We start from the raw sequence: 14738 nt of genomic DNA, 5'->3' as shown, positions 1-14738 counted from the left end.
ATTCGCAGACACAGAAGCAAGACAATCCCGCAAGAGCCTAGAGTAGAATATCATAAATAAACATACAACATACTCTCAAATACTTGCATATTCAAAAGAGGGGACCCATGCACAAATTACACATTTAGGGTCCAAAACTTGTTTCAAAACTATGAAAATAAACATTGCACAGAAAAAAAACATCATAAGAATAAGGATAACATAAATGTTTCTTTAAGATGTGCATATAATAGATTGATAAAACTACTAATTTTTGGTATTTAAAATATGTTGATTGTATATCTATCAGAAATTTCTTATAGCGAATAAGATATTACCGTTGGTCTCATAGTAAGACCTGGGTCCAGGAACAATTCACTTTTTTTTTGCGATGTCCCCAGAGGCCAAAAACACTATTTGTTCGAATTGATAAATATTATGTATCCGTATGAAGTCCATTGAAAATACATTTTAAACTTTGTCATCCTATTATAATGTATTTGTTTCAGGCTACACCCAGAATACTTCAGTTTTATGTGTGAGTGGCTTAGGAAAGAAGTACAACCGAAAATCAACTGCAGTTCATGGAGTATCTTTCCAGGTAGCAGAAACAAATTAACTCTACTCATGCCTTACTTTTCATCTGTTCAAACCATTTATTCCACTTTCAGCCAATTTCCCATGTAGGGAATAAGCTACAATAAGGTGCATTATATAAATACCCCCGCCGCAGCAAACCTGCAGACTAAGCGAATTTCCATTTGACTGATTGGATTTACACTGAAATGTCTACTTAAAAATATAACATTTATTCTCTAATAGAATTAGTTTAACTAGTGCTTAGGTTTGCTTCATCAGGGAGGGTAAAACTGTTTTTTTTTTGTAAAACGTTAATAGTTAGTAAGAAATAAAAACATTTTCCAAATTTGATCAAAATATGTTCATAAACAAGCAAACTACAACAATTTACTTATTCTCCATAAGAATAACATGGGAATTTTAAATTTACAATTTTTTGGAATTTTCTCCGTAACCATTAGGCGCATAATAACGCTTCAATATACTAAATTATTTGTTTTTTTAAGCTCTACAAAATGGTTTGGAAAGAAATTGCTAAATTTTATGTTTTTTGGGTCAAAAATGGGAAAAACCTATTTTTACCCCATAAAACCCCCCGTAAACCCCCGTTCCCATGGTCCGATCATGCTGGATCGCAAACTCGTTTGAATAAACGTAGGTTTACACGTTTGTACCAAATTTCATCAAAATCGGATCATTTTTGCTCGAGTTATCGTGCTAACGGACACATATATATATATATATATAAATATATATATATATGAATTTGAACGGATGGTGTTTTTGGCGTCTAGGGACCTCAAAATGAAAAAAAAATCGGTCCCGCGTCCAGGTCTTACCATGAGTACTACGGTAATAGCTTATTCCCTATATGGGAAATTCGCTAATAAAAGAAAATCCTCCTTTCCCTTTCAGTTTTTTGGTCAAAAAGTTTGCGTGTGACAGAAATCATTAACAATCTGTGGTTGGTTAAGTCAATTTTGATTAAAACACTGGAATAATTTCACCACGGAGATGGAATATCTAGTTCCATCAATAAAAAAACTAAAAAGTATTGTAGTCAAAATAAATAAAAACAAGTAAAAGTTTAGATAGGTACTACAAACACTTTTCAATCTAAAAAAAAAACAATAATCTCAAAAAAATCACAAAAAAAACACATTGATGAAATGGAAATCAAACTATTCCTGGGAAAAGTGTCTGCTTATATCGTTACTTTTAGTGCACAATAGCCAAGAGCTTGTCCGGGACAAATTTAAGTCAATGACACAACCATTTCATTGATTCTTTTACTTGTCTGTCATTAGTGTCTAAAGATGATGATTTAGGTGTTCCGAGGCTAAAATATCTGATTAAATTTTACCATTGACTATTTAATACTGAAGTATACATCCCTTCTATATGAACCAGCTGTCACCAATTTTTTATAAAAACGTTGTTGCGAAAACCAGTCACAGAATGCGCTAGTGTCCAAAAGTTCTATTTTATACCTTATTTTTTGTTGCTGACCAGGTTAATGGGTCATAACAACTCATCATAAGTCATTCCCTAAGTTTGACTTGGTAAAAGAGTTTGTGTATTCGGCAGAGTTTTGTAATATAGATCAGCGCTATCTATCAGCTACGAGGATTTTGGCTACAATTAAGGCTACAAATGTAACATGGTGATGGAATGTCTATTTTACTCAGATATATTTACATATTTTCACTCAATTTTTTCAGGTAGGACTAGGGGATTGTTTTGGGTTGTTGGGAGTAAACGGAGCTGGAAAAACCACCACATTCAAGATGTTGACGGGTGAAGAGGTTCCCAGCAAAGGAGACGCAAACGTCCATCAGTTTCGCTTGAGCAGGCAAAAATCTAAGGTTAACAAAAAACTTTATTCATTGCAAATTTGGTACTCTTAATCTTGTCAGTTGTCTTCAATTTTCAAAAAGTAATTTGTTGGCTTATGACACTATTGTGAAAGAAACTTGACCTTGACATTAATCACCAAAGATTAGAAGGAACATTCAGGTATGGATTATGCAGTTTTTATAGACATATTTATTGTGTAGATGCATACTTTCCTAGTATCAGTTCATAGGTAGTATAAATATTTTGATTAACATGTAATTAAATAAAATACACTCAAAATATTACAATATCAATATATTTTACGTAAATATTTTATCTGTGAACATTTTAAGCCTGACAAACAGTTGGGTCCTAGCCTATGCAGTTGCTTCATTTGGTACTTTGGTATTATCCGGAGGCCACCCATATTGCTGCAGCGGTTATGTTAGTTTGGGTTATCATAAATATGTTTTATTAATATATGAACATTTTTCAAAATTGTCTTTTAGTTTCTGTCTCTGATCGGCTACTGCCCGCAATTTGATGCTATCAACCCAATGTTAACGGGCAGAGAAATGCTGATTGTTTACGCAAGACTCAGGGGGATCCCTTCTTCTCAACAAAACTACGAAGTTTCCAAATGGATTCAGATGATGGGTATGTTGATTAAATTGTAAATTTATTTCTAAACTAACTGTGTTGTTTAAGAGATGAGTATTATGCAATCTCAAAGTAAATGCAGTTTATAGTATACGTAGTATATGTATATGCAAGTATATGTAGTGTATATATATGTAGTTTTTTTGCAATTTTTTGTTTGTTTATAGAAATAGGAAAATTCTTTTTTGCCTGTTGATTTTACAAGTGAAGAAAAGCGATTAGAAAAATGGGGATTTTAGCGAATTTCCCTATAGGGAAGTAGCTATTACCGTAGGTGGCACTGTAAGACCTAGACCGATTTACTCGTTCATTTTGATGTCCCCTGAGGCCAAAAACACCATTTAAATTTGTATTTATGTATATATATACAGGGTGCTCAAAAAAGGTGGGAACATATTTTGGTAGTGATTCCTTGGGTCAAAATAAATAGAAAATCAGGAATACAATTTTTTCCAAAATCACTTCGTAAACCAAATATCCGCCATTTTGTATTTTTTACATAAAATTTTTCATTTTTTTATTTTTCCAACCGATCTTTATGAAACTTTTGGTATGTATGTTAAGGTAGAAGAGACACGTGTGACGTGTTAGAAACAAATTTCATCTTGATTCAACTTAAAATTTCAAAATGGGGGCCATTTAAAATTTTGTTAACTCAAATTACTCGAAAATGGCTGGTTTTATAAAAAAATGCCAAGAACACTTTTATTTAGCATTTTAAATTATCTATCAAATGATACCAAGTTCTAAAAGATCAAATAAGAAATAACTGAAATTTTACAATTTTAAAATAAAATGGACAAACCTGACTAGCTTCTGCCTTATTCTACCCCATTTTACAACTAAAAATCGTTAAATTTCACGTACCTACTTCTAGACCTATTTTATTTCAGATTTCCTTGTGGTCCGTTCCCAGTATAATGGAAACAAACGATGTTTTCATCAATAAGTAGATTTGTAAATATATGATGCCAACATGTGCTAAGCTTTGTTGCATTATCAGCAAATAACAAGTCATTGTCAAACTCTTTGGAAACCCTGTACATGATCACTATATCTATCAATTAACATGTTAACCAACGATCCCTCTACTCTTCTTTTGCCAGGTCTGAAGGATTACGCGGACAGACCCTGCGGCACCTTCAGTGGGGGCAACAAGCGCAAGTTAAGCACCGCCATTGCGTTCATCGGGTCACCTCCCGTCGTTTTCCTGGATGAACCCACCTCCGGAGTAGACCCGGTTTCCCGCAGGAGGTTGTGGGACATTGTGGCAGAGTGTCAGAAGACGGGACAGGCTATCGTGCTCACATCCCACAGGTTGGCTGACAGCAATACACACAATTTTCTTTATTTTAAATACACTTTGACTGCTATTATATACAAATCTTCTAGGCAGGACTGAAATTTGTTGTTATGAAATTTATCTTCAATACCAAAACAGAATAAATTAATACAAGAGGTTAAAATACCTTATAACCCGTCGATGTGATCATGTCACAGAAGAAAGGTGAACGGTTTCAACTCATCAAAAGGGTCATCTTCAGACGAAGAATGGACATAGAATTACCCCGAAGAGGTTGTCAAAAAGTCAATAAATACGAAACAAAGACAACCTCTTCAGAGGACGGACCTCTAGTATTAATCTACATTGTAATCATGAGACAAAAAAACAACAAAAATGAAAATAGAATACTTATTCAGTAACTAAAACGTGTATAATATCAGCAGGAAGTGGTGTTCCACTAGCACTGGTGATGAAGTTGTTCGTACATTTCCCACAAACATGAGCAATTCATAAGAAGCCCATCAGTCTGTGGTAGAGCTCGGTTTGGAGAAGGCCACCTAAAATAAACAGTAAATTGCTTGGATGGTAGTTGCCTAAATGGGGTAGGCCTGGATATTTTTGAGTTGTACTTTTTATCAGGCGTTTGCTTATCCTTACTGTGTATCTAAACTGCAAACTTGATTTAAAATATTTAGATTTCGATGTTCTTAAGATGGGAAAATTTGTGGTAAAAATAGACATAATTAAAATACAAAATAATTCTTAAAGCTCAAAGGGTCAAAGGTGTACGATTTTAATCTGTGGTGAATGTGTCGTTACTTTTGTTTTAGTTGTGTATCCATTTTTATATTTTAAATGTCTATGATGTTTTTAGCATGGAAGAATGTGAGGCTCTATGTTCCCGATTGACCATCATGGTGGCCGGTCAGATGAAGTGTATCGGCAGCACACAATACCTCAAGCAGAAGTTTGGCCAAGGACACACAATAAAGATAAAACTCTTCTCCTCGTCCCGTATAGAGAACGCTGTCACTCGACTGAAATTAGACATGGCAAATCGATTCAGAGAGTGTTCAGTCAAAGATGAACATTGGGTAAGTTTAGAAAAGCTACACCTGTTCTCGATAAACGGAGTTTACTTGTGATAATTTGTGGTGGGTTTACAATTGTTCAAGGGCTTGAAAGTTAATTTGATTGATTGCTTAGATGTTTTTCCTTATAGGTAAAAATACTTCCAATACTGCAGAGGACAAAAAAATTGACCTTACAGTAACTATCAAGATTTGCCTAGGACATAACCTTAATGGGAAAATAATTGTTCTTTTGTTTTAACACATTCACCAGGTTACACAATACCATACCTCTCATACAGAGGAGTGTGATAGCTGGTTGGCAACTGATCTTTCAGTTTCAATGATATTTAAACTGAGATCTTAAATTAGTATTTTTTTTTTAATAATAGGTCCAACTAATACATTATTCATATCACATATTATTCCACACCGTATGATTTTTGGTTGTGTTTTGTAATCAATTTATCTAATTGTTTTTTCTTCTGTTTTTTTTTTTTTTTACACTGGTGCTATTGTTGCTACAGCTGCTACTTATTATACTTGATGTTCCTGCCTGTGACAACATTGTCTTTTCCTTGAAAATAATTAACTGTTTGCAAAGTATCAAAACTAGTTATTTATGAAAGCTTGACTAATTAAACAGAACAAAAACATAATAAACTAATAACATTTCTTGCGCACCCTTAAATAACATTAACTACTGTATTGTCATTATAATTTCCATTGTTGGGAAAGTTAGTAAAAAGTTCTAACTAGTTATAAGTTATAAGTTAGTCCCGTAAAAAGTAACTGATAGAAGTTATAAGTTAGTTAGTTTAAAAAGTAACTGATAGAAGTTATTAGTTAGTTGAAAAACTAACTGATAGAAAATAAAGTTAGTTTTAGTAGAAATTAATTGTTCGTTGGGCAGTTGTTTTAAAGTATTTTTTATGTCACATCTTGGTTACTAATATATACTATAATATGAGTAAAGATTGCGCAAGATATGATTTAAAAAATGGCTCCTACGATTTCCTCCAATTTTAATGCTATTGAAAATTGCTTGTATAATACATTTGCATTGTATGATGTCTTACTAACCAAAGGGATAATTACGACTGTTCAAAAACATTAAGTGTTTTACTGCAAAACAATATACACTGACATTGAACTAAAAATCTAAAGGAAAGGCCAAGGAGATTTGTATTTTTTGACGATGCACCGCACGAATTGATGGGTTATTACACCATCCCGTAATTATAGTTGCAACGTTCCACAATCCCAGTGACTTAATGCAATAACGGTCGTCAGATAACAGATGTGACAGATGTGATATCATGAGTTTTATATTGATTGAAACTTATTGTAGATATTTTATAGATTGATCGTCCAAATTAAAAAGTTTTGTAGGCTAAATTGAGGATAAGTGGATGTCTAACAAAAACGAATTGACTTTACTACTTAATTAATCGTAGTAAGACTGAAAATATTTGTAGGCTTATAAGCTCTATTTTTTACCTCTTGAACAAATCAAACACCTCGAGCAAGATCGGTCCCCTGGTACTTGTGTTTTAATCAAACATTGTCACATTTTACATTACTACAACATAAACAAATGACATAAAACTTGTCAGTGATAATGAACATCAACTAAAGACAATGTTTTGACACTTGAGATGATATATAAATCACCAAACAAACATTTCCCCTTCCCACCCATCAGTGCTTGGGGTGTTGATATAATGGCCGTCACTACCCTTCCACAGGTCCACTGCATTCCAAAGCAACTAGACTTTGACTTTCTCTTTCCCCACTCCCCGCGTTGTTTGTCTACAAGGACACTAACCTCTCACGGCCGCACGCAACCCTCACTGATCAAGTGAAATAAATAACCAGTATTTGAGATGCTTCCGCATAATTGGGAAAGTTAGTTGAAAATTCTAACTAGTTAGAAGTTATTAGTTAGTCCCGTAAAAAGTAACTGATAGAAGTTATTAGTTAGTTAATTTAAAAACAAACGAATAAAATAGAAGTTAGCCAAAAAAACTAATGAATAGTGCTATTTGATAGAATTTCTATTCGTTATTCCCAAGTATGATAATTTCAGGGACTACTTCACTATCACATCAAAGACCCTTCAGTTAGACTCTCCGAGCTGTTCACAAAGATGGAGTACCTGAAGAGAACACACGACATCATAGAAGACTACGTAGTCAGTGATACCACCTTGGAGCAAGTGTTTATGTCATTTGCTCAGCAAAGTAGTACAACCTCCACGTCTTAGCTTAAGTATTCCTTCGTAAATAAAATAATAAAGTAGACTTCCTCTCATTCTAACACACTGAGATTAGACCATTGTATGGTAAAAAAACTAAAATATAACCAAAGAAAACTAAAAGTAATGTTTTTCTGATAACATATAACAAATGTTTAAACAAAAACGAAATTTGCAAAACACCATTGATATTCACAAAATAAACACAATGAAATCCTTCAACTCAAATAAATTTTAAGTTTTGCAAAGTACCTACCTGTACATGAAATTGGAAAGAGAATACAGTAGAACCTCGATACGAAGACCCTCGATAACAAGACACCCTTTATAACAAGGGTAATTTTCAAATACCCTTGAAATTATTTTACCCCTAATCATATGTTATTGCAAACCTCGATAAGAAGTCAACCTTGATAAAAAGTCTTATTTTATGATCCCTGTGAGAGTCTTGTTATCAAGGTTCTACAGTAAATATAATCTGTTAATCTCACAAAAGTATAAATAAATTAAACCGACTTATTGAAGCATGTTAATTTACTTAAATCAGATCATTGGCGCAAATGTTTAGCAATTTTAACAAAACATGAATAGGGTACTAAAACACTCATTAAAACAAATTATAAAACAAAAACATTTGTACCATCAGTAGAAGTAAATTCAAAAATAAAATTGATACATATAAAACCACAGATTATCTTAGTTACTTGTAATTGTAAAGTTCATACATTTTGCTTGATAAAATATTGTATCATTATAAACACCAAACCGTGCTAGACGAGCAGATTGATAAAAAAAAACTTTACAAAAAACATTATAGTACATAAAGAGAGATGTCTTATCCATAAGGTGGGACTTATGGGAAGATTGGAATGAGGGGAAGTCTATTTATTCAAAAATTCTCAAAAAACAAAACAATATTAAATAATAATTTTAATATTATTTTGTCTACTTTACCTTTGTATTCCATTCATATGTTGACGAATTTTCCTGCAATATTGCCGATTAGGTTTACTCACCACAGTTTGCGTAGTCAATTAAATAAATGAATCAAAATATTATTTACACATTGAATATGTTTTTTTTGCAGAAAGAAACAGAGAGTATTATTGTATTGTTAGTAAAGTAATAAAACCTTACAAAAAATGTATGACTTCTTTATAATTTATAAGTTGTAGCAGACAAATAAATTACTTATTTAAATAACATTAGACTTAACTGACCTAGGTTCACTGCTACGGGGAAGGGATGGGAAAACAATTTTTTTGTGGCCAAAAATGTCATACGAGTATGTTGAAACTGAAACGGTAAATTTTTCTCCATAAGAATATCACAAAAGTTTAAATAAATGTACAGTTTTTTATATTTGTCTCTTTCAGTTGTAAAACAATGCGTCAATATACAAAATTGTTGGGATTTTTAGCTCTACTTGATGGCTGTCATAAAAATTGGTAATTTCCAAATACTTTAATAGTAAAGATTTAAAAAACAAAATTAGACACATTTTGATATCCCATTACACTCTGTCCCCAATGCCCGATCAAGCTTATTTTTTTCTTTTTTTTAAGAGGTTGGCGGCCTCTTTTAACCTTGCATTTGCCCGTCCACATAGACTAACTGCCCGTGTGTGGAACATATCCAGCAAAACAAGTGGTGAGCCGGTACAGTACAAAGGTGAACTGTACTGATAAAATGTTTTCGGCAGTGACCAGGATCCGAACCCACGACATCGCTGCCTTGGGCCCGAAGTCCGCGACGCTACCAAATGAGCCACCGACTCACCTAGCTGGTTTTGTTTTGCTGACGTTTGATAAACTTCCTAATAATTTAAGTACAAGATGAAAGCTTTTGAATACTGGGAACTTGCTAAGGGAAAGCCGTGTATTTAATGAAAGAATAAAATGTTATACAAACTTAAACCGTATAAAAATAATTAGCCTTTCAGTAGACTTTTTAATATTGTTGGTCCATCAGATGTGAATATTTTTGAATTTCTTTTAACATTTGTCTGTAAGATTATCTCTTTGAAATTTGTGATAATATAGACAACCCTTGGTCATGTCACTTTACAAATCTTTTCATCCAATGTTTCTTTCATTTTATATTTAATTACAGGGAAAAAAGAGGAGAGGGTATACGGAAATAAAAATAACTTTATACTGTAAGTATGTTTGATAAAAAATTTTAAATTTGTTCATCAATTGTTGAAGACACATCATTGTTCAAGTCTAAATTTAAGTAATGTATTGTAGTTGTTATTATTTCTAGTTCTTATATTCATGTATAGATATAAAAAATTGTATTACTTTAATTCATAGTATTAATTATTTAGATAAATAGTAAATATAAAAATAATGTAAAATTAGCTCTTAAAACATTTATTACACAGACAAATTTTTAGGGATATAAAAACGTGTGTGCATAATTATAAAAAAAATCATATTATTCCCTAATTAACTTTATAAATGTTGTTCAAAAACTGAATTTTGACAGATTTTTTGTATTTCTTTATAAGAATTATATTTTATCTACAAGAATGAAATAAGTAACACTGACATTGATTAGCAAGAAATATAATTGACTGAACTGTATCAAAGTAGTTATTATAAAAATAACAAAAATTTCACCTGGAAACTTAATAACCCAAGTACAACCAATGTCACAGACCACTTAAGAAAGAAACTTTCTCAATTTAGAATTTAATACAAGTTTGACAACATTGGCACAAAGTTACCAAATTGGTTAAGTTCTCAAGGTCAATTTTGGGGCTGTTGGGTTAGGGTATGATAACAGTTTTAAATCTTGTTAAACCTTAGGTGTCATAACCTCTGGGTACATTTATTTTTAAAGAAAAATATGTGTTATTGCTGACTGGTAGTTTCAATGGTAAACTCATTCGCTTCTTTCTAGAAACCGATTTAAGATTTTGCTCTCATTCATTCTCCGTACTACCCCTATTAATCAGTTATAGCGTGGAGAGTCGCATAGTGCGTAGCTCGCCCCCGTGTGTGACTGTTTATGCTGTTTCCGGAGTGTAGTCCATATTTCACCTATGGTGTTGCCTTAGTTTGCTATATATTTTAAAAATATGTCAAGAAAGGTTTTTATCGATGTAATGAACACTTGATTGACTAGGCTACATGGTTTTAAAATTCTTTTTTATATAAACATGTGTATTTGGAACCTCAAAACGAAAAATCAAATCGTTCCCGGGCCCAGGTCTTATCATGAGTCCTAGGGTGATAGCTGATTCCCTACGGGAAATTCGCTAAAATATTAAAGCCATTTTCTGGAATAAAAGCAAATTATGTTATTTACCTTCGACTGTGTGATAAATCAATAGTTGTGGATTGCCAGGTTTAAACATTCCATTAAATTGAAATTTTACTGAAAATTAAATAATAAAAGCCAAAATTAGTTGTAAACAAAACGTGAGTTTCCTTTGTATTGATTTTACAATCAAAATAAACTATACCGAGCCATGACTCATCGGTCCCAAGTACTATTATTAACTTTCTGTAACGAAATCCAAGATTCTTGCGCTAATCAGATATTTGAACATTGATGAAGATGAAATTGTCCATTAATTTTTATGTGTTTGTAGAAAGAACTTCAGTAACATGATTAAGGCCAGGCGAGACATCATTAAAAGTTGAAGACGTATTTTGTTGAACTAGATTGGTCCAAATTCGTCTTAGAACGTTTATTTTTCATTAATGTTGAAATATAAACTTGTTCTACATGGCCTTTTTTTTTAAATAGGAGGTAGAATAAAGTGAGATTCATTTTTTATGGTACTGCAATAAACAAACAGTGATTATTTTCTCCTCTAGCTTACCATCTAGATCTATTTTTGCAGTTTTAGTATACTTTCCATATTTGATTTTATGGTTTAACCATAAACGCATGTTTATCCATGACAATAAGTTTACTTTGTCTCAAAACATTTTGTGTGGTCCAACGGTCTATGGGACGTCCAAAAAAATATTTAGGCCTATAGTATGTAGTAACAATATGGCAGTACAGTATGTATATACAATATGTGTTGTACTGGATTTTCTGTAATTAAATCAATAAATCTAACTGAAAAAGAAAACAAGGTTAATGAGATATGTTAAAGGAGTGGAAAAGGAAATAATAAGCAGGAAAAATTATTTATTCTCATTTTAAAAACTGTGGTAGGTCTATGCAATAATCGACTGTATCTCAAAATAAATTGCAACTCGCAACGAGGTTTGAGTTGTCAAATAACGCTGAGTTCTTAAGACTAATGCAATGTTGATTTCCCTAAAGAATTCAAAATTACTTCAGTGTTTAGAGCTGTGGATTTGGTTTGCTAAGTTTCAACATTCAACATTTTAAATTAGAATAAGACTAAATTTACCTTCTGTTTGCTTTGCCAAAGAAGCTTGAGCCTTTTTCAATACATGATTGCTTTTTCAATACAGCTCTGATACGTGTTTTACTATAAACATTCTCTTCTTCTGGACATTAAAGTGTTTACAATTGTAAAATACTCTTTTTCTTTACTTAAATGAAACAACCAATTATTTCCTCTTACTATGTAATAAACAAATTTAACAAGCGGAAAATGTTCCTCTGAGGATAAAACTAATAATGTTCTCATGCATAATGTAACTGCAATCTTGTTCAGGCTTGTTTGAAATTAAATCCTATTAAGTGTGGATTTCCATCTCACGGTCTTGTAAACTAAAGCTACTTTGTACTTGTATTTTAAAAGGTGGACTCCATGTTAATAATGTTATACAAAACTAGTTAAAATACTATTGGTATAGTAAAGTTTTGTTTTATAATTGATTTAATAAAGAATGGCTTCTGTTAGTATTTAAGGCACTAGTGTTAATTTTTAGGTACCTTGGCATTTTTTATCAGCATTATTCATATTTCTCACTTTCTTACCGATTTCATGGAAACCATTGATTCAATAATAAAGTCCTCCAAATCGAGGTTTTCACAGGCTAGAATAGGACCGCAGCCTTCTCGGGTTTCATGGAAGAGGTGACTAAAAGGGTGACCTATGGTCAATAGGAATGCCCCTGTTGTGTTGCAGGGCTTGATGTGTGCTTTGTACTGTCAATCAGTATTCTCAGTGGGTCGTGAAGTTCTAGGCAATGTGGTCCGTTGTCAGGAAGTGCGGCATGGATGCAAAGATTGGGCTTTGCATTGCGATGGGTGATCCCTGGTCGTTGTTGAAACTGTTTGCCTCGGTTTGTTACTTTCTCTTATTGAAGGTACAATGGATATAGTCGTCACCACCCTGTTTCTATCTCAATCGTAATGGTCCCATTTTAATTTTGGAAGGGCAGGAGACCTTCTTATCTTTAGCATCAAGTTGGAAACATCTGTTCTCTCCATTACAAAATTGAAAAACTCGTGGCGTTTGCCATGGAAGCTGCAAGAGACTGGTCTCCTCTTGAGTACAGCTTCAGAAAGTAAGGTTAACAACTGAAGCATTATCAATTTGCACTATTGAATTGATTCTACGGAGAGTTACTACCTTCTCTCTGGCCGTATCTTCTTGTTACGCTACCTCTACATACAGGTAGCGCAGTCAAGATTACCTAGGCGAGATGGTTCGATATGTTAAACTCCTTGAGGAACATCTTCCACGTTCCAGTAGGTTCATTGAGGTTTAGGACTATCTGTGTTGTAGAACTCTTACGTGCAAAACTTAAGATCGACTGTGGACAATGGATGTCACTTCCGGTGCCGCACAAGGTTTGATACTCCCCGTAAATCTGTAAACTGTCTTAGATAGCCTCCTTGAATCCGATATGATAGAGGACACTGTTTTTAGTTGGGTACGCCGATAAAGTTGTGGCCCTCATTGCTGCATGCAACCTTGAGCAGGCCCCACTGAAACTGAACCGGATCTGTGCTTACAAAATGCTTCAATGACTGATCTTGGTCTTTCACTACTTGTTTTGAGCAAGACAGAGATTGTCACACCTATCAAAGAAAGTAACCTATACCATACCATTGTTGCGCTAGGAGTGGGGAAACGTATTTGTCCAAAAACACGTGAACCACCAAGTTAATCTGTGTCATGGTAGACAAGATCAGATCATCCGTACAATGGACAAGGCTGCTAGAAATTTCGTTGCCCTTAGAGGGTTAGTGTCCAGTTTTGGGGGTTCTTGGTCCAGCACAGGTTAAGACTCTTGATCTCTGCAGACTAGTCCTTGCTTCTTTACACTCTGAGGTGTGGGTAGTCACGCTAAACAAGGAATTGAATCGGTTTAGGCTTGCCCGAGTGCAGCGTCAGGAGGCAGTCACTTTCGCATATCACACAATGTCCAAGCAGGCTGTCCTGGTGATTGCTGTAGTCATCGCATCCTTGTCAAACAATCCGCAGAGGAGAGGAAGGCAATTTACCAGAGACAAGGCTACGTTAGTAGGACGCTGCAAGAACGGAAGAGCGCTCCTGCAGCTTCTAGATGTGACAAGAGAGCTGGGAACAGGATAGTCGAAGACGTCGGACTACCAGACTCATCAAGCAGGTACAAAAGGGGGTGGAATATCGGCCGCAGTACTTGTCAGGTGTACTACTTTCAGTCGTACCTGCTCTTGATGGCCAGGTCCAATTCACGAGACTGAATTTACTGCTCGGGCATTCCTGATGACGTTGACCACACGGTCTTCTGCTGTCCATATTGGGATATGCTCCGCCTCACTCAACATCTTGGGGTGCAGTCAGTTGAACCCGTTAGTGAGATCATGATGGAGGTTGAGGACAACTATGACTTCTAGTCGCGCTTTGTTCGGAACAGCTCCAAGATAGGATCAGATTTCAGTCTAGGTTGTGTAAGGAATAAACGGCTAGACACGAGTGAGCCATTTGACGTCATACATCTTGCTTCAGGCATAGGACAACTAGACCTAGTTCTAATGAAGTCAAAGTGTGAAAAAAGCTATAGCGATTTAATCGTAAAATTATTACAACGTAAAAATAAAATGCATATATTATGAAACAGTTACACTATACTCATGCTAATATCAACGATAACACCCAAGACGAGTCTTTGAGGAACCTTAATGTACGTAGTTCAACTTA

The 14738-nt window shown here is 34.0% G+C and overlaps 1 protein-coding gene across 1 annotated transcript in view; it reads left to right on the top strand.

Moving 5' to 3' along the window:
- Nucleotides 1-8468, top strand: part of LOC128996300 (retinal-specific phospholipid-transporting ATPase ABCA4-like) — a 47954-nt gene extending 39486 nt beyond the window's left edge. The window contains exons 24-29 of the mRNA XM_054421535.1: nt 489-580; nt 2280-2423; nt 2904-3051; nt 4161-4371; nt 5214-5433; nt 7499-8468. Coding sequence (XP_054277510.1) covers nt 489-580; nt 2280-2423; nt 2904-3051; nt 4161-4371; nt 5214-5433; nt 7499-7675 — 992 coding nt within the window. The 3' untranslated portion in view covers nt 7676-8468. The remainder of the gene's footprint in view (nt 1-488; nt 581-2279; nt 2424-2903; nt 3052-4160; nt 4372-5213; nt 5434-7498) is intronic.
- The last annotated feature ends 6270 nt before the right edge of the window (nt 8469-14738 follow it).

This window comes from Macrosteles quadrilineatus, unplaced genomic scaffold, assembly GCF_028750875.1.
Source record: "Macrosteles quadrilineatus isolate MER2022 unplaced genomic scaffold, UCM_ALF_1.0 Scaffold_6__1_contigs__length_79288215, whole genome shotgun sequence".
NCBI lineage: Eukaryota > Metazoa > Arthropoda > Insecta > Hemiptera > Cicadellidae > Macrosteles > Macrosteles quadrilineatus.
Note: the sequence above shows the minus strand (reverse complement) of the source record. Positions and strands in the feature narration are given on the sequence as shown.